This window comes from Notamacropus eugenii, chromosome 5, assembly GCF_028372415.1.
Source record: "Notamacropus eugenii isolate mMacEug1 chromosome 5, mMacEug1.pri_v2, whole genome shotgun sequence".
Classification (NCBI taxonomy): domain Eukaryota; kingdom Metazoa; phylum Chordata; class Mammalia; order Diprotodontia; family Macropodidae; genus Notamacropus; species Notamacropus eugenii.
Genome location: NC_092876.1, coordinates 100,961,370 through 100,985,511, shown reverse-complemented (window position 1 = coordinate 100,985,511; position 24,142 = coordinate 100,961,370). Strand labels below are relative to the sequence as shown.

Genomic DNA, 24,142 nt, shown 5'->3' with positions numbered 1-24,142 from the left:
ATCCAGGTTTAATGTTGGTCTATGTTGAACTGGTAGACTCAGAATCAAGAGAAAGCCCATTGCACAGGAAAATAAATAAAATTGAGCACAGTGCATAATTTAAGCATATTTTCAAAATATTTGTCATACTTAATAAAAAAATTTCATATTCTTTTATTACTATATAAATCAAGTGAATTAAACTTTTTAATATCTCAAGCTAATTCTAAAAATCACCCACCAAACTAAAATAAATTCTTTTGCTTCCTTTGATTGATTTTTTTGTAGATCATTCATATCAATTCATATAAAAGAAGCCCTTTCCCTTATTGTTCTAAGTCAGGGGTTCCTAACCTGAGGTCAGACAGATTTCAGGAGGTCCATGAACTTGGATGGGAAAAATTTTTTCACCAGCCTCCAGACAAAATTAAGCATTTCTCTTTCAATCATTTAAATACATTATTCTTAAAAGGAACCCATAAACTTCACCTATCTCCTGAAGGGATGCTTAACACACACACACACACACACACACACACACACACAACAACAACAACCTAGAGATTATGTGATACGCAAATGGAAAAAATGAAAGGTTTTTGATACTTATTTTAGAAAGATTCATCTGGGTTTAATGTTCAAGCTAATGAGATCAGGTGGGAAATTATTGCTATAATCTTGGCATGTGATGATAAGGACCGGAAGCTTCTCAGGAACAGTGAAAAAAGTAAAGAAGAGAGAGATGGTAGGAACATTAAAGAGACTGTTTTCCTGTGGATATAGGTTCTGAGTTTCTGTGACAGGGGGAATAAGAGTACTATTGACAGAAACAGGGAAGTCAGAAAGAGTACTGGTATTTGAGGATGCTGTTTTAGATATGGTGAGAGTAGAAAGTCCAAGAAGGAATATTCAACAAAGCTGAGAACATAGGATAGAAGTTGGGATGGAGATCAGGGATGAAATTACTGATGTGGCAGTCATGTACATAGATGTGTAAATACCCTGCTTTAGAAAGCAAGCAGAAAATGTGGTAAATCAGAAATCTCTAAATTTATCAGATCATATCTTAAAACTCATTACAATTGAATTTTAAAAATATTCTTGTAGATTTTCATTCTCTCTCTCTCTCTTTCTCTCTCTCTCTCTTTCTCTCTCTCTCACACACACACACACACAGACACATACACTATTTAAGTGTATTCCTGGGTTTTACATATATGAACTCTTTGCTATTTGATTTCCCTTTAAAGGTGCAGGTTTAGAAGACTACTATTTCAGAGGGCTCAGGAACAATGAGTGAAATCCAGAAAAGTTGCCAGTAGGTGGTGTTTGAGGTATACTTTCAAGGTCCAAGCAGCTAGGCTTCTCATAGGGTTCTATTCCTAATAGCTAGGTTCTATATAGTTTGCAAAGCACTTTACATCTGTTATCCCATTTGATCCTCACAACAACTCTGTGAAGTAGATACTTGTTATCCCCATTTGGTTGTTGTATCCAACTCTTCATGACTCCACTTAGAATTTTCTTTTCAAAGACACTAGAGTGGTTTGCCATTTCCTTCTCTAGCTCATTTTACAGATAAGGAAACTGAGGTAAACAGGGTGAAGTGACTTAACCATGGGCACCTACCTAGTAAGTGTTTAAGGCCTGATTTTAATTCAGGTCTTCCTGACCCTAGGCCCCTCACACTCTATTCACTGCACCACCTAGCTACCCCATCTCCATTTTACAGAAGAACAAACTGAAGCTGAAAGAAGTAATGTGACTTGTAATAACATGTTTGAGGCAAGATTAGAACTCTGCTCTTTCTGACTCCAAGTCCAGCATTCAAGTCACTCTGCCACCTAGCTTTATCATGGGGAACATAACATCCTTTTCTACTCAACTTCAAGCTAAAAATTGTTGTTCCTTATGGAAAAACAGCTACTACATTTTGCATTTCCCTTGCTTCTTCTCTCCTTATGGCCCAGAAGAAAAAGAGAGTGAAAAATGATGTGGCAGTTTAATACTACGAGGCTTTTTGAAGCCAGCAATGATGGCCATAACCATCAACACTTCCACTATCCACAAAGGTCTTTTTCAAATGAAGTGGGAATTCTATTGCTATTTGATAATTTTTTTAAATTTTCTTTTGCATTCTCCCCTCTAAACTTCCCCTCTCCCCTCATTATGGAAATTTGAATAGAATATAGAGAATTAAGTTACTCTGGATATAGACAGCCAATCTTATTTTCAAAAGGACTTTTTTCTTTTAGAAAAAAGACTTTAAAAATATTGAAAAGAAAATTTTTAACAGAACTGAAAGGCAGTTTCTTAAATCTAACATTGCACGTTATTTTAAAACCACTAGATGGCCTTAAATGATCTTTTTTTCCTACAACGTATTACTTTTCCCAAAAAGAAATTCCTTTGGAATTTCCACTTCCAAGGATGTTATTCAACTTTGAAAGAATCATTCTTGAATTTAGGTGGCCATGCATGGTGGTAGTGTGCCCAAATATATAATGTAACTTTAGGGCTTTCTACTTCATTTAAAATGAAACTGCACTGACATTGTACAAGCTTGAAAGGTGGTGTGAGGTAGTGGAAAGAGAATCAGTTTTTGAATTAGGAAAATCTAGATTCAAGTTCTGTTTTTGACACATACAGGCTGTGTGACTCTGGGGAACTTGTTTAACTTCTTCATTCTATGCTACTTTCTAAGATTATATGATACCTGTCTGTATTGGTAAAGGGAGTTTCCTTACCAAGTAGTTTCCTTTACCAGTGAAATCACTGTTCCTATTATTTATCCAGATTTCACCATAGATTTTTACCTTATTTATATCGAAAAGTTAACTTCTTAATAAACCTAAACACCAAAAGGAAATAATACTTTCAGAATAAGCAGATGCTGTTAGAATTAATCATTTTTTAAAGCTCTCTCCCAATTATTATCTTTCCTTGTCCTTTTCCTCACTTTGCCTGCTCTCATTTTCAAATGGTTATCTGAGGATCATTTAGTGTGTGTCAAAGGGCCTTCCTGGTCCCCAGTAGTCCCCAACTCATAAGACTTCAGCGGTGTTTAGGTGTCAGAGCTCCAACAGATTTTCTTCCCAAGGCAAAAACTCTGGCTTTGGCATTCTTTTCTTGTTACCGTGCGCGCGCACACGCGTGTGGGTGTGTGTTCATCCTTTAGTGCCAAAGAAGACCGTGCCATCAGAGAAATAATGACATGACTTACACTTGACTTTGTTTTGAGTGAAGGAGGGCTGTGCAGGTCACCAGCCTCACTTCTCCTCCAGAGCCATCTGAATCCAGTGACCAGATATTCATCAGGATGAGTGGAGATGACCCAGGATGAGGCAATTGGGTTAAGTGACTTGCCCAAGGTGACACAGCTAGTGAGTGTCAAGTGTCTGAGGTGAGATTTGAACTCAGGTCCTCCTGACTCCTGCACTGGTGCTCTATCCACTGCACCACCTAGCTGCCCCCTTGTTACCCTAAGGGAATGTCTGGCACTGTAGAATAAACAAACATCATGCATCCTTGTCTCTTTGTGGCTCCCTACACTGCCATCCATGTCTCACTTTTTTTCTTCACTGATTGTTTAAAAAAAAACCAAAAAACCAACAACCCCAAACTAAACCCAACAACACACTTTTCTACATGGAAAGTTTCTATCATTTCTGCCTGTGTCTGTTTCTTTCTCTTTCATTCTATCTGTTTCTCCATCTCTGTCATTCTTCCTTTCAGAGGAAGGGATTTTTCTTTGGAATTTCTCTTTAAGAGGGCAAGGTGGAACAAGATCCTCCTGTTCTCTTTCACAAGCTTTCTAGTTACTGATTTAACATCCTTGCCTGGCAGGTTCCATCAGGAATGACTTTGGATACAGAGTTTAATTACAAAATCCATCCAGACTAGCACAAGCAGAAAATAACTGGGTTTACCTGTATTTCTTTCCTTAAATTCCCCACTCATCGTTAAAAAAAAATAATCACTTAATATTGCCTGATATCAGGTTACATAGTGTATAAAATGAAACCCATTTATATATGGCCTTTTTTCTCTAAGCACTTAAAAATCATGTTATGCAGACAAAATCACATTATTCAGAGACATAGAGGCAGCAGATTGTGAATAATTAATTCTAAAATAAGTGTGAATATTTTAATTTTTCAAAGGTTTCTATTTCACTGACTTTAGGCTTGACTGAGGAAGGAAACAGGTAGAGAAGGAAAGAACGCCAAATTGATATATAACGGGAGGATAACACATATTATGTTATCACTCTTTGCCACATTTTGCTTCTTCTAGAGACACATTTAGAATGACAAATTAGTTCTTACCATCATCTTTGTCAGGGATAATCGTAACCTGAGCCCCTGGGAATTCTGAACCAATTCTTCCGCCCATGGGCATGCTCAGCAGAACGTGAAATGTTTCAGCCTCTTCGTACAAAGAGTCGTCAATAATAACAATCCGGCACATTTTCTCCCGTTCATCCTTGTCAAATCGGAGAACACTGGTATGATCCTCAGGCCTGGATATGTAATCAGAATAGGAGAGCACAGATGTTGGGACAGTCCCTGTTGCAGTGCCTAGCAGGAGAGAGCAGTTAAAAATTTCATGAGGAAAAATATCTCAAAGGTGCTTGCAAAGATACTAATTTTCATATTCAGAATTTTGCCTTGTTATTCCCAATGAATTATCATAATTATCAATAACTTCTTTCCCTTTCCCATTACATTAGTTATTATTGACATTTATAAGGATTTTAAGCTTATTCCAAACCAATTAAAAGTAAATATTATGGTCTCCCATTTTTCCTCATCTTGAGTTCCAAATCAAAGGTACAATTTAAAGACCGCCTTAGAAATTATAACAATATGATCTGAGATCTGATGTGGATGACTGTTTTCACCTAAGTACAACTTTTAAAAAGCTATACAGAAGTTTTTTATGTTTCAGGTAAGCAAAAACATTTCATTCCTAGTAAGGTTCTTCAGATTATAATTCAAATTAAGGAATAATTTTGTGTCATACAAAATCAATTTATTTTGAACCATTTTTTTTTGGTTAGAAATGATTTGACATAAAAAGGGAAGGAAACATTTTTAGCATAAATTTTTGTTACAGATTATATATATATGTATTGCTCATGCAAAAGCAAATTATTTTGAAAGATGTAACTAACATTTAATATTCAAGCATCTGAACTGTCATTCTTTATTCTACCATATGTATGCAAACAACCAGAATGACTTTTTATCTTCAGAAAGAGGATATTATTTATTTCTGAGGCAAAGGTATATTTTAAGGGAGCAGGAAAGGTGTTGGGTTAAGTAATGAAGACTAATACAGTGTGTTTTAGGAATCTAAACTAATTAGGGTAACCCACAAGATTTTCCTAGGAATATGTCATGGAGTTGTAAGGAGTGAGTGGCACCCAGATGGTTAAGGTGGAATTTAGCGTAAATTCCAATAATCTTTAGCTGTCTATATGATGGCCAGTAAGTGGTTGATCTTGAAATCTTGCCTCAGTGCAGTGGAACACACTATTTCCTCTGGCTGCTGTGATTTTACTGTAATGATTTACCCTGCTAAGATATCCTCCTTGGTAAACTGGTTTATTCCTTCTACTAGAAGATCAAAACAGCCCAAGAATGCTAAAGAAAATCAGTACCTGTCAATGGATGATGGATTAGACCTATGGAAAAGTCAGCCACAAATCCAGTATGAGTTAGTCCTGAGTTTAAGCTCTAATAAATTAAGCTAGAAAGACACATAAATGCCTCAGCAAGATATTGTATTTGTCGTTACAAAACAAAATGTGGGTCTGGTATAGTTAAACTATAAAATTTCAGATGTTCTTTCTTCTGTTAGGCATTTTGTCATTTTAAATTACCTTGCAAGTATTAAAAAAAATCCAAAAAATACACAGCTATCCAGGTGCTACAAATTACTGACATTTATATGTCTCGTTAAGGTATGCAAAGCATTTTACGTATATATATATATACACATATATATACATATATATAACTATATATGTGTATATACACACATATCTATTCTCTTATTTGATCCACACAACAATAAACTGAGGAGTAAGCATTATAGTTAAAATACTGCTCAATTTATAAATAGGGAAACTGAGGCTCAGAATGGTTAAATGATTGGCCAGGTTTTAAGTATAGGATATAATAACTGTTTTTGTTGTTCAGTCATTTCAGTTGTGTCTGACTCTTTGTGACCCCATTTGAAGTTTTCTTAGCAAAGATGCTGAAGTGGCTTATCATCTCCTTTTCCAACTCATTTTACAGACGAGGAAACTGAGGCAAACACAGTTAAGTGGCACATCCAGGGTCATATAACTAGTAAGTGCTTGAGGTCTCATTTGAATTCAGGTCTTTCTGATTCCAGGCTTACCACTCTATCCATTGAACCACCTAGCTGTATAATAAGAGCACACATTTATGTAGAGCTTACTATGTGCCAGACATGGTGCTAAATGCTTTATAATTATTATGTCATTTGACTCTCACAATAACCCTGAGAGGGAGGTGTTATAATTAACTCCATTTTATACATAAGGGTCACACAGCTAGTAAATGTCTGAGGCTGGATTTGAACTCAGATCTTCCTGACTCCAATACTCTGCACCACTCTTCCTAACTACGTTAGTGGCATCAAACTCAAGTAATGACTTAGAAAGCCACAAATTAACATTAATTATGTTGTATTATATTTTTATGTATTTTGTTAAATGTTTCCCAATTACATTTTCATCGGATTTGGCTGCACTCAGGAGTGTTGTGGTACACATGGACAGCTTATTTGACACCTGCCCACTAAAGTTCATCATCAATGATCTACCATGTAGAACCTTCAAATTCCTTTAAATCAGAGTATTTCTACCTGAGGCATTTAAGGTTGTTTGGCAAAGTAAACTTATTTATTCATTTTTCATTAGTCTTCAATCCCTGGTAAAGAATGTCTCTGAAGCTTCTTTACCAATTAGTGGTTTGCGAAAAATAAAAGGGGAGGTAGCTGCTCTTAGTGTAAAACCTATCTGTGTCTTTGGTTTGAGAGGATTCCCTTTTCTTCAGTCATCATTCACATGTAACCTGACTTGTACTACCTTGTTGAGTGTAGCAGATCACCATTAATTCTTGGCTCACATCTCCACTTCTCTTGATGGGGATGAACAATTCACCAACATCTTCTTCAATGGTGTAGACAGACTGAGGAATAAAGACAGTTGATTCTGCAGAGATAACATAGAATAAACAGTCATTACTGTACTTCCTGAGATCATCACCTGTGAAACAACCACATACATATTCAAAACCTCTCCTAGTGTTTGTTTTTGTTTGTTGTCGTTCCTTCCACAAAGTACTACGAACAATGGTGTGTGTGTGTGTGTGTGTGTGTGTGTGTGTGTGTGTGTGTGTGTGAAAGTGCGTGGGGTGGGGTGGGGGGAAGGAGATAACATCTAAAACACACAAACTCAGAACCAAAGCATCATCTCCTTGGGAATTATAAAAAAAAAGATTTCTCTTTCATCTCCTCTGTAATCTCTTTTTCTCACTTAAGTAAGGGCTTCTGGCATACCTTCCCTGGAAACTAGTTTTGGCCTCTTGGCAGAGAATGAAACTTCAGCAAATTAATTTAATCTCTTTCATTTTGGATGCTGCATGCTTAGAGGGAATAATGTACACTTTTTTTTTTGAAAGCAGAATTCCTTTGGAATTCAGGGCTCTATTCATCAGAGGTAAAGAAGCATTTATTTGGACTCTTTCCCTAGAAAAGTAACTGTGATATGTACAAGTATAGTCACACAAGTATAAATTTCTCACTTTTTATTTAATGATAGAAGGCTATATATTAAAAAAAAAAAGATAAAAAATTTCGTTCAGATGATTTAAATGATTTTCCAAGATATTTACTATATAGCGATGTAGGAAATGACTGCTTGGTCTAATTACTTCAGAACTCATTACATAAAGGTTTTGCTGACAATTTCCTTATAAAAAAGAATACTGAAAACAATTCATCATGTTCTCTTTGAAGCACTGTATCACATGACTCTCTGACAATCAAAGAATGCTAGAAATACTGCAGGTGAGAAAATAATACTTCCTGGAAAATTTTTAGATACTCATTAGATAAAATCTGTGACCTTAAGATTTCACAAATATAATTTTAAAAACCTCCAGTTTTATTATCTGAATTAGTTTTAGAGCACTTGTTTTTAATCTAGCTAATTTATCCCATATTATTCTTAGTTGAAAAACATAAGACTATGAAATAGAATTCAGCTTTGAATGAACTACATGGTTATGAATTAGGATTTCATTATTTCTAATTCCTTTAAACCAAAAACACACCCACAATGTTCTTTCTCAAGGTAGAGAGTTTCATCAGACTTTGCAACAATAAAAGCAAAACATATCACAGAAAGTTGATATGTATAATATTTTGGTAGTGTTGTTTTCTTTCAGGTGAATATAGGGAATATTATTCCATCATCAAAAGAAATTTAATGTTTGCCAGTGGACTTATTTTACTGTACCCTGCATGAAACTTCAAGTCATACTTTGCATGGAAAAATCCATTTGCTGGGTGGTATTTATTATAATTAATACATATTCAACTCATCTATACTAGTCAGACAGTTACTTATAAAATTTACTTGAAAAATTCCATGTGTTGGATTTTAATTATTAAAGCCCCATGAGGTTTGAGTCTTGAATATCACTTTCTTATCCTGTACCACTTAAGCCTGTAGAGTAAGGCAGGGCAGCACTCCTTCCATTTGTCAGTAGACTTGAATTATGAAAGAGAGAAAAGTAGGGTGTTCTTGGTGGGGGGCCTTCAGCTCTGGAATTCACTCCTCCACTTGGTTTGACTAAGTCCTGGGCTTGCTGACCTTGAGGGCACAGTACCAGGCTTATCTATTCCCATGGGCTTTTTTTTTTATCTATGGGAAATGTGACTGGATATGTAGAGGGAGAAAGTGGTGGGGGGGGATGTAGAGGAGGAGAGGTTGATTTGGTGGTATTTTTTGGTAGATCTCTTTTTTACTTCACTTTATCATGAAAGCTGATAATTTCATGTGTGCAGCTTGCTCCAAGTGGACACAGCATTTTGGGCTAATTCAGTGATGGTGTAAAAAATTTTTTTACAATAGCATGATCAATTTATCTTAAAGTAGCAATGCCTTGAGAGTCAAAGACCAAAGACAAGTGAAAAAAGAATCCAATTTAAATTAGATTACAAAGAATTGCAAAGGTGAATTTAGGTTCTGGAAAAGCAGGAAGAGAAGCAGAAAGAAAAAAACTGAAAAAAACTCAACAAAACATGTGCCCAGGGAGCGATTTCTCTGCTTAGAAATAAGTGTTGCCCAAAAGATCTGCCACTGTTATAGAAAATGAAAAATAAAAATGCTGAATACCTCTTGGTTAGTGGAATAAGTGAATGAATGAATGTTTCAGTAATATAAGAGGATGAAACAATGTTATCAATATTACTGTTCTTTGGTAGTTGAAACTGACAGCCATTGCTTTCTTTGTGAGCCAGAAGGCATGACTGGAACATAATCTGAACAGAAAAATATTTGTGATTACTGGCACTGCCATTGTTTGTTACGTTAAAGTTCCAAGTGGTTTTCATAAGCCAAAATAAAGAGGTAGTTAGCACTCTGAGAAGGAAACATTTTTCTCTGTGGAAGGGGTTCTTAATCTGGGGTCCATGGACTTATTTTCTAAAACAAATTTTGATGATCATATTTCAATATAAATGATTTCCTTGGTAATCTTATGCTCTTGGGACATTTAAAAGTATTATTTGGAGAAGGGACTGGTGGATTTCTCCAGAAAAATAAAGAGGTGCATGACACACAAAAAACGCCTTGCTCTATAAGCTGACCAAATACTATTATATCAGAGACAGAGACAGGCAAAGACTATTACTGCTCTGTAAAATTTAATAGGAGAAAGTGAATTCTTAAAAACTGAGACACAAGAAAGAAAAGAAAATATAGTCTCATGACTGGTATTAAATGTAGTCCATTGAAACAACTTTCTGTAAATATAACAATACTTTTATATTGTGTTCCTTAAATTTGTGGACAACTGATGGTGAATACAGGATTTCTTACATATTTGAAAGCTAAACCTGGGAAAATTTATTAACCTGTCCATGCCTTATTTTTTTTCTCCTCTATAAAAGAGAGACAATCACATTTATCAACCACAGTGGAAACACCAATGTATAATAAATAGGAACACTAATAGAAATCATGGACAAGAACATGCCACTCCTAAGAGCTGTTTGGCATTGCATTACATATGCAATTCAAGAATAGGATGGAGGCTGAAGACTTTCTTCAGGTACTATACAAACATGAAAACTTTCTCTGATTGATGAGTTCCTGTATGGCAGCACCACAGCATGAAAAACAGGCATTTTACAATGTCTTCTCTCTCGGTTCCACCTTGCTTTCCATGTTTTCCCCTTCAGTTCTCACTTCAATAAACCCCCATTCCAGTTCCCCTTTTATGTTGTCTTTTCTTATTAGAATATAAGCTCCTTGTGGGCAGAGACTGTCTTTTTGTAGCCTTATATTTGTATCCTTTGCACTAGCACAGTGTTAATATGCTTAATGAATTGTCTCTCTCTTTCTCTGTCTGTATGTATCTCTCTCTGTCTCTCTGCCTCTCTTCTCCCTTCTCTCTCTCTCATGTTGGATTGTTAAGAAATTCTATTTAATGTCAGTAAAAGCCTATACTTATTTTGTGTAGTTTTAGTTTTGTTTTTTTTTTTAAATAGGGTTTTTCCTAGAAGAATCTTTTCCATTTGTACCTTTCTGTGTCTATTAGAAGATAAATATTGTATGATTAACAAATTGTCATAACCTCCCATTTTTCCTAAAACTTCTTAATCACATAAAGCTGTGACCCACACAGGCTGCAGTGAGAATTCATGCATGTAGTTCAAAGGTAAAATTCCTGATTTTGGCAGGATGATGTGCTGGCCTCCTTTCTTTATCACTTCTCTGTCCTCAGTTAGAATGAACTGTCATTTTATCAATTCTTGACACCTCAACGCTCACATTTAACACTGGACATGAATCAGCTACCCAGTTTTTCCCTCATCCTACATTCCCTACAGCGCAACAAATTACAATTAATTTTAGGTCTGGGGAAAAAATGCTTGAGTCATCTGAATTCTATGTCATGAACTTGAGTTCATACAAGGTGCACTAAAGTTGCCATCTTTTTATTCAATTACATTAAAGTTCTTGAGACATGCAAAATTCCACACTTTTCTGGGTGAATGAAGTTTATTCTTTGTTAAATAATAATTAGTCAAACTAATACAGTCCCAATGAAAACGTATTTAAAGTGTGCAAATATTTAATCCATTAGTTCAAGACTACATTTGTACACACATATATGTCTATGTTTTGCTGTCATTCTTCCAAACAGAAAATTCAATTAGTTCTTTCCATAAAGAGGTTAGAAGAGACTTCAAGCTTACAATCTAAATAATAGTGTTGAATTACTTAAATATTTTAGGTGACCAGTCCTGGTAGAGTTGACTCAATAAGGTTATATTCTTTAATGCATACAAAACCTATGCTTTGATTAGTAGTGGTCTGACATAAAGAGAGAAGGAAGTTTTTCAATATGAATATCTGTTATACCTTACATTCATGAGTACAAAATATTATTGATTGAATTTATAAGGAAGTATTTTTAAATTACAATATGTTCAATGAAGTTACAGCCTGGAAGTCTGTGTTTAGAAATATGATAATATGAAAATTTAAAAGAGAAGAAAGCTTCATTTTGAAAATAAAGATAGAAATATTTTTCTATGTTTTTCTAGAAAATCAAATTGTGCCTATGTGTGTTTAAAAATTGTCTGTGAATTAAGGATTTGTCATTGCATGCTTTTCCCTAAGAATATTTGTTTACTTTAAAAAATACTAATAAAACCTCACAGATTCTTTGAGAATTGAGGATACACTGCATTATCAGTAGTAGTTGGTGGGGGGCGATGGGGTGGTAAGAGTCAGAGAGGTGAGAAGCTTTTAAGTCACAAAGTGGTTGTGTTTAAAATGGTTATTCTGAGTAACAAAGTGAAACACTATGTTCTGTTTGGTGAAGGGCACTGTTAAAGTATGTTCTAGAAATTAGTCCTTTCAGGTCATTTGAAATGGTTGTAGGACCCCTATGGACAATTTGCCATTTGTTCTCTGGTGGGTGGGAATGCTTTCTAGACTTTAAAGCATTGGAAGTAAGAAGGGGAAGAAACAAGAAGGAAGCAGTACCATGACCGGTCACTCATAGGAATTCAATACAGTGATCCCAGGAATTAGTGGGATTTGTTTTGTGGGACTTTCCAACCCAATCAGCAGATAATCAGTGTAAGGCGAGATGGTTATTGCTTGCAGAGGCACTGTGGATAGAACACTGGACTTCGAATCAAGAAGACTTGGGTACTAATCTTACTTCAGGCACTTACTAATTGTGTGAACCTGAGCAAATGACTTTCTCTGTACCTCAGTTTCTTCATCTGCAGAATGAGATGGAGTTGGACTCTATGTACTCAAAGGTCTTTTTTCAGTTCTAAATTTTTGTAATGTTCTAATCCTGTGAATTTAGGGAGAGAATTCCTATTATCTCATCTCTAAGGGAAAATCTAATCTTTTTGGGTTAGTCAAGGCTAATGAAAACAATCAAATGATACTGTTTGAAAATGTTTAGCTTCTTTTCTAAGCTAAGGAATAAATCTACTGAGGCTTGATTCTCTGATCTCCAAAGTGAGGGATGCGCTGTCTCTTTCAGCTTTAAAATTCTATAATTCTCTATAAAACAGAGAAAGAAACAAGGAAACAAAGCTTTTAGTGGACTAAAAGAAAAATAGGACTCCAAAGTGAAACAGACAGAAAAGAGAAAAGAAAAATGACAAGATGTGTTAAATTTTCTGTAAGTCTATAAGATAAAATTGATTTTCTTCATTCACCTTTCATTTTTACACCAGGCTCTAAATGTGGCATGGCATGGGAATTAACCATTTTTTCCATTAAGATACCGACATTTACAAGAGGTGAGTATGGTGTGCCTCCTTCTTTTGTCATGTAAACATCTGCTTTTCTTGTCCAAATTTTCAATTAAAAAACAATTTTTCCTCCTAAAGATATGGGTAGTGAATCACTGAGGCTTAGCAAGTTCCATAGCTTCTTGAGCACCATATCCATATTTGGGTGGTCCTCTTTGTCTGTGAAGGGTCACTGTTTGTGTAGAGTGACCAGGTGCCAGTGATGAACAACTATCTGCACTAAGGTTAGAAGTTTGAATCTGTTTTAACCAAAATTCTGTCATAAAGAATTCTCAGGCTGGGGTGGGTTTCTAGAATCTTGTGCTGCTGAATGTCTCATATCTTCTACTTAAGGTATACAAAGGTTCAAAGTATGCTTGATGACTAAGCTCAAACTTTCTATAGATGAAAAAATTCTTGTCTTTACAACAATTAGTTATGTGAATTTTACAGTACATTGCATTTTTAATTGAGGATGTCCTGTTGAATTATAAAAAATAATGGATCCAATTTGATGAAAACCTGTGATTCTCCAAGAATTTGGGTAAAGAGGAAAATGAGGTAGACGTAGCTATACATAAATAAGGAATGAAGGACTGATAGTTTATCTCTGGGTAGTGAGAGGAAGACATGGGCTTTTCCTGATTCCCCCTAGTATCTCTGTGCAAAATGACTTTTTTTTTTGGTTTTACATCTGTTTATTATTTCTCCTGGTAATATGCAATTTCACTTTGCTCTTTGTATTTTTGGTATCTAACAGAGAATTTGGCATAGAGAGATGCTTGATCAATACTTGATTGACTGGTTTTATTCACAGCTTGCTATGAAGAGAAAGGGATGCTCTTGGAAAGGAGACTAGTGTTGGGATTGGACTAGTGATTTCTATGGTGTAGGGACTCTTTGAGAGAAACTTCCTCTACCAATGCAGGTCAATAACTTCTTCACAATTGGAGCTTTTAGGGAACTGTTTAGGGCTCAAGAGGTTGTGACTTGCCTAAAGTCACAGAACCAGGATGTGTCAGAAACAGGATTTGAACCCAGGTAGTTCCAAAGTCAGTTCTCTATTCAACACAGCAGTTGCCTTTTGTAGTATAGCAATTAAAAAACTGAAAAAAATCTAAGCAATCATGTTCTGGAAAAGGAAAATATGAGAATCATGAGTTTTTCTCTCCACTCAATATTTGTGTGGTGTATAGTCAAAGCCTTATAACTTTTCATGAAATATGAAGAATTTAGATATGGACTAAAGTAATCACAAAAACTAAAGGTTTGGGAAATTTGTTCTCTGTGGGATGGTGCAAAGGGTAATTTAATCTGATGAAGAATGGGCCATTGTTGATTTCATGATTTATTTATATGTGAATGGAAACTCTAAGGTGAATAGCTCTTCTCTATTTGTACTGAAACAAGAACAAGAAAAAATGGATTAAATTGGAAAAAGAGAAGTACAATCTAGGTATTAAGCAGCACTTGCTAATTATCTAGGTTTCATACACGAGGTTGCATTATGAAAAGAAGCAGAGATTTCCTTTGGACATTTCGAAGCACAACAGACAATTAAGATGGTTTTAGGTTAGGTCCTTTTTGGATACAGGATAGAATTGGAGACAGACTGTAGATTGGAAAGCCTCTTTAGCTCACTTCTAGCCCTTCAATTCCATATGACTAGGGGCGTAAAAAAGGCAGATGGAGTTAATGAATAGCAGGGCAGAATAAAATTGAACCAAATCTCTTCTTTCTTGATACAAGGAAATTCAGCTTTGTAGGTTAGCAACCAAGTATTCAGAAGTGAATTTAAACAAAATTTTAACACATGAGTGAACATTAAGAACAAATTAGGCTTTTAAATCGAGAAGCTTTGTTACATGGGCATTTACCAAATTCTCAGGACCAGATGAAAGCTTGGTTTATCCTTCTACCATGCTGACCAAATCGAATTTAATGCTAATTGCCCTTTTATGGGACTCTAGAATATATTTGAACAGTGCATTTAACTAAATGAGAGGCAGGATGGGTTTTAAAAAAATTAAAGTTGTAACAATAGAGTCTCTATTTTCTACATTTAACTGTGCTCAACCATCTAAAGCAAGGTTTCCTCATGACTCCTTTGGTTAGTGCACTCAGGTTGATTTTATCTTGGCAGAGTTTTAAGAGCTCTTTGATTGACAAAGCAAAGTGAGCTGGCCATTTAAAAACAAACCATGGTTTCTGGCTCAGGGGATTTTAACTTCAGAAGAGCTTCTAAAACGTTTTCATTAAAAAAAAAAAGGTGGTCCTCAAAAAACTGTTCAGACATCATTTTCATCTAGGACTGAGAAAAAGGCAGCCCTGAGGGCCGGTGACAATAGTGGGAGAAAGGACAAGGGCCAGAGGGAAGCAGCAGTGTTCATCCATATTGACCACCATTGGCCTAAGCATGCTTACAGATAAGAAAATTTAAGTCCAAAGAAACTTAAAAGAAAGCTTTAAGCCATGAAGAGCAAGAGGACAGAGGAGACAAAATCATAAAAAAAATGAGAAACAGAATACATTTTGTATATGCTATCCAACATCCCCAACAATATCAAAGAAAGTCCAAAATCTAGTCAATATTAAAACAAGTATTTTGGAGATGGGGTTATAGAATGAGTCTGGACCTGCGTTTTATTGAAGAAAGCCCTCCTATCAATACAGATTGTCTCTATTCTCATAACCTTAGCGTTGTCTCAGCACTGAGGATCAAGTGATTTGTTCAGTCACAAAAGTTAGCATGTATTAGTTTTGGGATTTGAATTTAGGTCTTCTTGAGCTAGTCTTTTCTCTATTTATTCCTAGGTGGCATGGTGGATTGAGGTTGCTCCAAAGGCATTGAAAGTTATGCCAAGTGCATGAAGAATGAGAGTGCAGAAAGGATGCTCTGTTACAGCCTACGATTACTACTACTACTACTAGTACTACTGCTACTACTACTACGACTACTGCTACTGCTACTACCACTACTCTACTACTCCTACTGGTAGTAGCTAGCATTTATAACTTTACAAATATCTTATTTAGTCTTCACAATGATGCTGGGAGGAAGGTGCTATTAGTATCTTCATCTTACAGATGAAGAAACTGAGGCAAACAGAAGTTAAATGACTTGCCTGAAATCACAAAGCTATTAAGTGTCTGAGTAGCATATCTGTTTAATTCCTGAACCTGTTTTTTCTCTCCAGTTACATACGTTTTAGTTTTTAGCCTAACTTTAAGATAATACATTGTTTTGTATTTTTCATAGTAGGATTTATTCCAAGGAGCTCCAACACTGGCATAGAGTAGGTGCTATGCAAATGCCAGCTGTTATTATTCTTATAAATTATATTTTAGAATGTAACAGAGCATCATTTTGCTCTCTCATTCTCCATTCACTTGGCATTTCTTTCATTACCTCTTGGACCAAACTCAATCCACCATGCCACTGGAATAAATAGAAAAAAGTCTAATGTTAGAGTCAAGAAGACCTAGATTCAAGTCCTGAATCTAACACATGCCAACTTTTGTGACTCTGGGCAAGTCTCTTAATTCCTCAATAAAGAGGCAACTCTAAGATTATAAGTACTAGTTGGAAAAAATCCAAAGCAATATATTCTCTTAAAGTAAGTGTAGAAACTACAATTTCTGTAATCTTGGAGAAGAAACAGTTTCAGGAATTAGACAGAAGTGCTATTCAGATGCTGTGTGACCTTGGACAAGTCATTTTACCTCTGACTCAATTTCTTATTTTGTAAAATGGGGATAATGACATCTACCTTTCAGGGTTGTTGTGAAGATCAAATGGGATAATAACTGTAAAGCCCTTAGTACAGTGGCTGGGACAGAGTAAATATTAAATAAATGTTAGACATTGTTGTTATTATGCCCTACTGCCTTTGGGGGTAATAATTAGTAGATTTATAAGGTATTACGCCTAGAGTTGGAAGGGATTTCAGAGGACATTTTGTACAGCCCTTTTATTTTATAAAGGAAAAAACAACTGGACCCCTGGAAGGTTCATTGATTTTCTCAAAGTCACAATTGAAAATCTAACTGATAAGATGTTAGAAATAATAAGAAGGGACCTAATTTTCAAATCGGAAATATTAATTGGCCTGATTTTACTATGTTACATGCCAATGTACCTCTTAAGTAAGAATTTAAGGGAAACAAGGCAAAATGGAAAGAATTGCCAAAGGAAAGAGAATAAATTAGTTAACCCATATTTGTGGTGCATATAACTTTTTAAAGAATCTAACTCCATTTAATTTCTAATTTTATTCCTAATGCTTACTGACTACAGATCTGCTATTTTGGAAAGTTCTTGCTATGGAAAGTTCAGACTGCAATTCATTTTAAAGATAGAATTTTGGAAACAACAGGAAAAAATATTAAATCCTCTTACCGTCTCCTGGGTCAATAATCTCCACTGTTGTCACAGCAGGGAATTCTAGAGCAGCCATGACGGGCTCTGACAGCACCACCTGGAAGGTTTCTGACTGCTCGTGTTCACCATCACTCAGAATTCGCACTCGCCAGGTGGCTGTGGTTTGACCTGGGTTGAATTGCACTTGTTTCTGGGCCTTTCCTTTGAAATCTCTGTCTTTTTTTGCTGTACCATCTTGTGTGCCAATACCTTTCAAAGAAACACAGAATTAGTTTTGTTTAATTTCATTTGAAATCAAATTACTCAGGTTTTTCTACTTAGAGTTGATTAATTCTCTCTCTCTTTCTCTCTCTCTCCACTCTCTCTCCCCCCCTTCTTTCTCTCCCTCTCTCCTCTCCTTCTATCTTTCCCTCTCTCCCTCTCAATCCTTTCCTCTCTGCAGTAAACTAGTCTATAGATCCTTCTCTGGGAATGCTTCTTTTAATGTTGATCTTGAGACTATTGATATTAGTGAACAACCTTTAAGGAGGAAATTTAGTTTGATAACTTTGATAATTGATAAAGATTAGAAGTAAAATTTCTGTTCCTTAGATTGCTCATTTAATTGAAAAACATGTTTTTCTTTCTGTTCTTCTATTAGATTGTGAGTTCCTTAAGGACAGGAACTGGTTTTTATCTTTCTTTGTATCTCTAGTGCTTAGCACAATGCCTGGCATATAGTAGGTGCACAATAAATGCTTATTAATGTTTTGATTTCAAATAAGAAATTGACTCTAACTAAACAATGATAAAAATTCTGACTTAATCCACATGCTTCAGTTTTTGCAGGTACATTTAATCCTGAGAAACAAAATGAAATTGAATTCCATGTATTGAGAAAAAAAAGTGAGTTAACATATATTTTCCAGTCTTATAGACTATTTATAGTTGATGACAGAGCTACTTGGGAAAAAAATCTTACTATGAAAAATCCAAAATTTTATCTTCAAGGTAAGATAGAAACTAAAATTTATGTAACTTGAGAGAAGAAACAGGTTCCATAATTAGACAGGCATGCTGTACTGTAGAATGTTATGGAGCATCCTTTATGTTCTCTGACTCCTCATACACTTGGCATAGCTTTCAACACCTCTGGGATTAACCTCAATTAGGGGCCAACACTGACTGATAAAAGGGAGAGTCATTTCTGAGATTTCTAGCATATATACTGGTCACTGTTTGATGGGATCTTTTCTCTATTCCCAGGGGCAGTGTTGGCAAAAGATGCTTGTTAATACTGATCTTTTGATAGGTGCTGCCCATTTTTGAAAAAAATGACATTATATTCTTATTTTTGTAGATCAGAAGGTAGTGAAAGGAAATGACATTTAAAAAAATTAAAGTCCAATATTTCCAACTACAAATCTGTTTCCCCAGTGAGAACTATCTTTCATCTTGCTGAAAATAAGTTATGATAACTTGCAGACATAGATTAATAGTTACTAAAAAGGAAAAAAAATTTCCTTGGTGAGTTTTCATGAGATTTTGCAGTACTATATAAAACCTGTGGATATTTTTGAATCTTGCCATATGGCAGGTCCAAAGTTACTTGTACCCCAGATGAATATGGCTAGCATGTTGCCATAAAAATAAAAAAATTTATTTTGCAATGCCCTTCATTTACAATTTATACTTTTCTCCATTCCATTCTTCCCTGAGTCCCCCCTGCCCTCTGATCCACCCAATGTTTTACATGGAGATTTCCTTCTGGTTTTGAATCTTTTGTTCCCTTATTCAGTTTATGACCTTCTACCTAATCCTTGGCATAAACTACTTAGTTGACTTCTGGCTTTGACCTCTGAAAAGTTTTCTGGCTAAATGATGGATCTCAGACTGGATACTTGCACCCTTTGATCCTACTCTGCCTCCTCTCAGTTCCCCTTCAATTGTTACTGATCTTTTTGGTCATGTAGTCAAGCCACAACATAAGGAGTAAGTATAGGACTCCATGCTAAAAGAAGTGTTTGTATGTATATTTCATATATATACAAAATATGTATACACACATATACATATATATACATGTGCATATACATATATATAAATATGTACATATATAATCAGTTTGATTTTTTCTTGAACATAAAGCAAATAAAATGTGATGAAAATACTTCTATTGATTAAAATTATAAGATATATAAAATAACATATATGGGGTATTAATATTACTTTATGACCCAGATGAATATTCCTTGAAAATGGGGTAATCAGAGTTGACATTTATGTAAGCAATTTAAACACTGAAAAGTATATATCATAATTTGAGCCAGGGTTTTGTAAAACCCTGGGAGGTAGGAAGTATAGGTATAATCTTCATTTTACATATTTCTATGAAAAGTGAAATGACTTACTCATTATAATGCAATTCATAATTGTCAAAAACAGCATTTAGACCTAGGTCTTTCCTGGCCTGGCACTCTGGCCACTTTGATATGGGCCCTCACAGATATCTTTGTTTCCTTGGATGGCCCATAAATAGCATTTAGAAGGTAACTTTTACGCTGTTGGTTGTTCCTTGTTATTGAAGAAGACCATGACATCAGGAAATGGATGCTGTGACTTGGAAGTGAACATAGTAGGTACTCAATATCAATATATTTGATTGATTTACCAATGCATTTATTGACTATACTGATAATAATAGTCAGCTTTTATATAGAACCTTCTATATGTCAGGCACTCTACTTATCACATCTACTTTAAATGGTTTTCATTTGCCACCTTTAATTATATTGGTTGGTCAAATATTCATTAATTCTAGGACGAGAGGATATATGCAAGTCTCTAAAGAGTAACCAAACAACTTTGTTTGTATCTTCTTCTTTCTATTTCTTCTCCAAGAAGTAATGAGGTCCAAAGCTAAATGAAAAAAAAAAAAAAAAAACTAGCCTCTTGTGAATTTCGCCCCCTCTTTCAGAAATCCATTAAAATGGTAAAATGTACACACAGCAGAAATATTTCTGCCAAACATTACCTGCACAGGGAAAATCAGGTGGGTAATTCATGAGTTGTGCTAAAGTTCATACTTTTCTTCCAAAGATAATTAATTGTTAAACAAAATCCTTTGGCCCTCATTAGGACTTGGAAGTGTGAAAGAGCTTCTCTGTACTTTAATGTGGGTCCTTGGATATTTTAGCTCGCTAGTGAAGCAGGTGAAGTTTTATACACATTCTGTTTTGCTAATGGGGCCTGTGAATGAAGCAATTTTGTAATTACCACTGTGAAGAAAACTATAAACTCAAGTACAATTCTTGAATTTTCTAATTATTCTCCCCCGATATTAGCTGCGACATCAAATATTCATGAGTATATTAGTGGGCTGCATAGGGCTTGGTGAAAGGAAAAAGGTTTCATTTTGATTTTGTTTTTTCTAGAAAGTTTTGATTAAGGAGATGATATTTCAGGCACACATAAGGACATGAATCACACATGGAAAGAAAGGAAGCCCTTTGAGGTTCTGAAGACTAAAGGGCCACTCTTCTGTTTGAGTTCTACTTCCTGGCCCTGGCATGCTAAATCCTATTCCTGTTTGCTCTGACTGACAAGGTGTGGGCCACCAAAGGGAGGTTTCCAATTTTATATCACCTCAGGTTATTTAGTAACTCTGTGAGGTTAACCACTTAACAGTGGTAGAGTCTTGTATCTTTGCTGCTGATGACATCCATGTCTAGTGGGGAAAAAAATATGCTTTGTTCCAAATAAAAGCCACATAATCACACAAAACAAATATAAAGCCACCAGATAAAGCATGAAACTGTTCATTGTTTTAATATTCAACCCAAAGGGAGCCAATAGGTCAGAATGAACCAAAGACAATGTCTTGAAAGAGCATTTACTGAGAATATTCTGCAGCTGTTGACTTTATTGATTAATCATTAGCTGGTCATGTTGTGACTGATAAAGTAAAGATAGCTGTTCATTCTGAGAAAACACATAAAATGTAAACAGATGCAAACATTCTAAGTGATGCTAAAGAGATTTGTTTTTAGACCACTCTTCCATTTCTTCTCCAGGCACAAAGTTCAAATAAAACCCAAACTTGAATCTGTATCAAAGTATGAAAAATGAACTGTCCTGATATGTTATTACTACGTCATTTGGTTGCGATGACAGTCAGGAAAGAGATTCAAAAATCATTTGTGACTATACTGTCATCTAAAAAGAGCTAATGAAAACACCTCTCTGCAAGCAAGATATATAAGGAAAGGTAATTTTTTTAAGCTACAAATTCCAACCTAAAGAGGGAACGAATTTATTTATTGTGTTTTAACTGTCTTCAAAGAAAACAGAAAACATTCCAGGACATTGGGATCCAGGAGATCATTAATACTGCTTACTAGTCTTGTGACACTGGTGTCTACTCTCAAATGAAATTGACCTTATTGGTTTTTCCTCCACTTTCGATAATTGGGTTAAGAGTTCCTACATAAAAGGTTAGATGAATTACTGGATAGAATCTAGACTTGCAATCAGGAAAACTGGAGTTAGTATTCTGCCTCAGACACTTAAAAGTTATGTGACCTTGGCATATCCCTATAACCTTCTTCTCACCTCATTTTCCTCATATATAAAATGGATATAATTATGACACCAATATCACAGGGTTGTGGAGAGCAATCAAACGAAATGATGTATATATTTTCTAAACTTAAAAATGATATGTGAACGTGAGCTTTTGTTGTCATTGTTCAGTTGTTATTTAGTCATAATTGACTCTTCTCACCCCATTTAGAGTTTTCTTGGCAAAAATCTTGGAGTGGTTTGCCATTTCCTTCTCTAGCTCATTTTATAGATGAGGAAACTGAGGCAAACAGGGTTAAGTGACAGCTAATAAGTCTCTGAGGCCAGATTTGAATTCAGATGAATCTTTCTGACTTCTGGTCCAGCACCACATAGCTGTCCCAAAATGTAAGCTAGGTATCGTTAATATAACTGGTCTTCTTATTCATCTGGCCTGGAAGATATCTATACAATGCAATGTGAGTACAAAGACAAATTATAGTTGATTGTAGGATCATAACTTGAAATCTGAAAGGACTCTTGAATATTATTGCGATTCCTTTATTGCCATTCAAAATGGGTTTGGAGGCAGCATATCTGTCTCCTGATTTTCCTAACTTTCTTCAAGTTCCAGCGTGAGAGTTCCCATCTTATAAAGAAAACCTTTTTCACTTCCCTTTAATTCTAGTGCCTTCCCTCTATTAATTATTTCCAATTTATCTTACATATAGCTTGTTTGTACATAGTTACATGAATAATTTTCCCACTGCTCCCGGAAAGGGGGCATCGTCTTTTATCATCCTTTTATACACCCCTGTGCTTGGCATATAATAGGTACTTAACGTTGTTGTTTGTCCTTTGTTTTCGAAAAAGACAATAGATGGCCCAATAGGAGTTTGGAAGCACTGACAGAGCTTGGGCACAAGTGGTCCATTAGAACATTTAGAGGGAAAGTGGTTCTGGATTTGCACAACTCATGTTTCCTTTGTGTTTCTGTGATTCTGCCTTGATCATGGAGTACAGCACCTTTTTTCATGAGGGCATGTGATGCTGGACAGCCCTGTGCCAGTGTTTCCCATGTCTCAGTCAATATGAAAGTTCTTCACAGATGCCTTGAGAGTGTCCTTATACCACTTCTTTTGACCACGACGTGATGGCTTATCTTGTCTGTTTTCCACAGAATAGTCTTTTTGGTAAGCATGAGTTTGGCACTGGATTTGTGCTGTCTACAGTAAAGTTAAATTTTTGGCAGTTTAGCTCAAGAGAGGACCTAATTGCCTAGTACCTTATCTTTCTAAGTGCTCTTCAGGATCTTCCTGAGATAATTCAAGGGAAAGGGATTCCATTTTCTGGCATGACACTGATAGACTGTTCACTTTTCACAGGCATGCAACAGTGTAGTCAGCAAAGGAGCTGTAGGTACTTAAATATTTGTTGACCGACTGTCTTAGAGGACATGTACCTGAATGTTTGTTGAGTGACTGTTGATTGAATTCCATTTTTTTCCACTTACAGTTATCCCTTCTACATCACAATTTCCCTGATTGTGGTTTCAACATATTGCAGATTGGTATATGAAATAAGATGGTAATTTTGGGGGAGTTTTACAAAAGCTGCAGATGACAGGTGAAGACCAGCAGACGCAGAAAAAGTTTAGCAAGTAAGAAATACGTAAAATATATATATATATATATAGTATTGTAAAATATCAACATATTTCAGCTTTTAATGTCATAACAATTTGGGCTTCTTCTCTGGTCCTAAGAGAAGGCCAAAAAAATGTACATGGATTTTCCAGATAATGGTGGCACCATGCCCCTAACACCCTCTCCCTACTAGGGTGGAAATGATAGCTATATTACTCGAGTGGCCTAAGGGTAATTCCCTTAATTTTTCTCTCTTTACTTTCCCCATATGAAAAATGAGATGCTTGGACTAGATCAGTGGTGTCAAACTTAAATATAAACAGGGCCACTAAACTACACGAGAGGATCCCTGAGGGCTGCTAACTCACTTATCAAACCACATATTAACATTATCTATTTTCTATTATATTTCTATTAATTTTGTCAAATATTTCAATTTTTAAAAATCCAATTCAAGGGCCTATGAGTCATGTGTTTGATAACTTTGGTCTGGATGAACTAAAAA

General features: G+C 35.5%; 1 protein-coding gene across 1 annotated transcript in view; it reads right to left on the bottom strand.

Moving 5' to 3' along the window:
* FREM2 (FRAS1 related extracellular matrix 2) overlaps positions 1-24,142 on the bottom strand; it is a 240,500-nt gene that overhangs the window by 107,405 nt on the left and 108,953 nt on the right. Inside the window, exons 4-6 of the mRNA XM_072610422.1 lie at positions 17,471-17,701; positions 7,103-7,228; positions 4,308-4,559 (exon numbers count right to left, since the gene is read on the bottom strand). Coding sequence (XP_072466523.1) covers positions 4,308-4,559; positions 7,103-7,228; positions 17,471-17,701 — 609 coding nt within the window. The remainder of the gene's footprint in view (positions 1-4,307; positions 4,560-7,102; positions 7,229-17,470; positions 17,702-24,142) is intronic.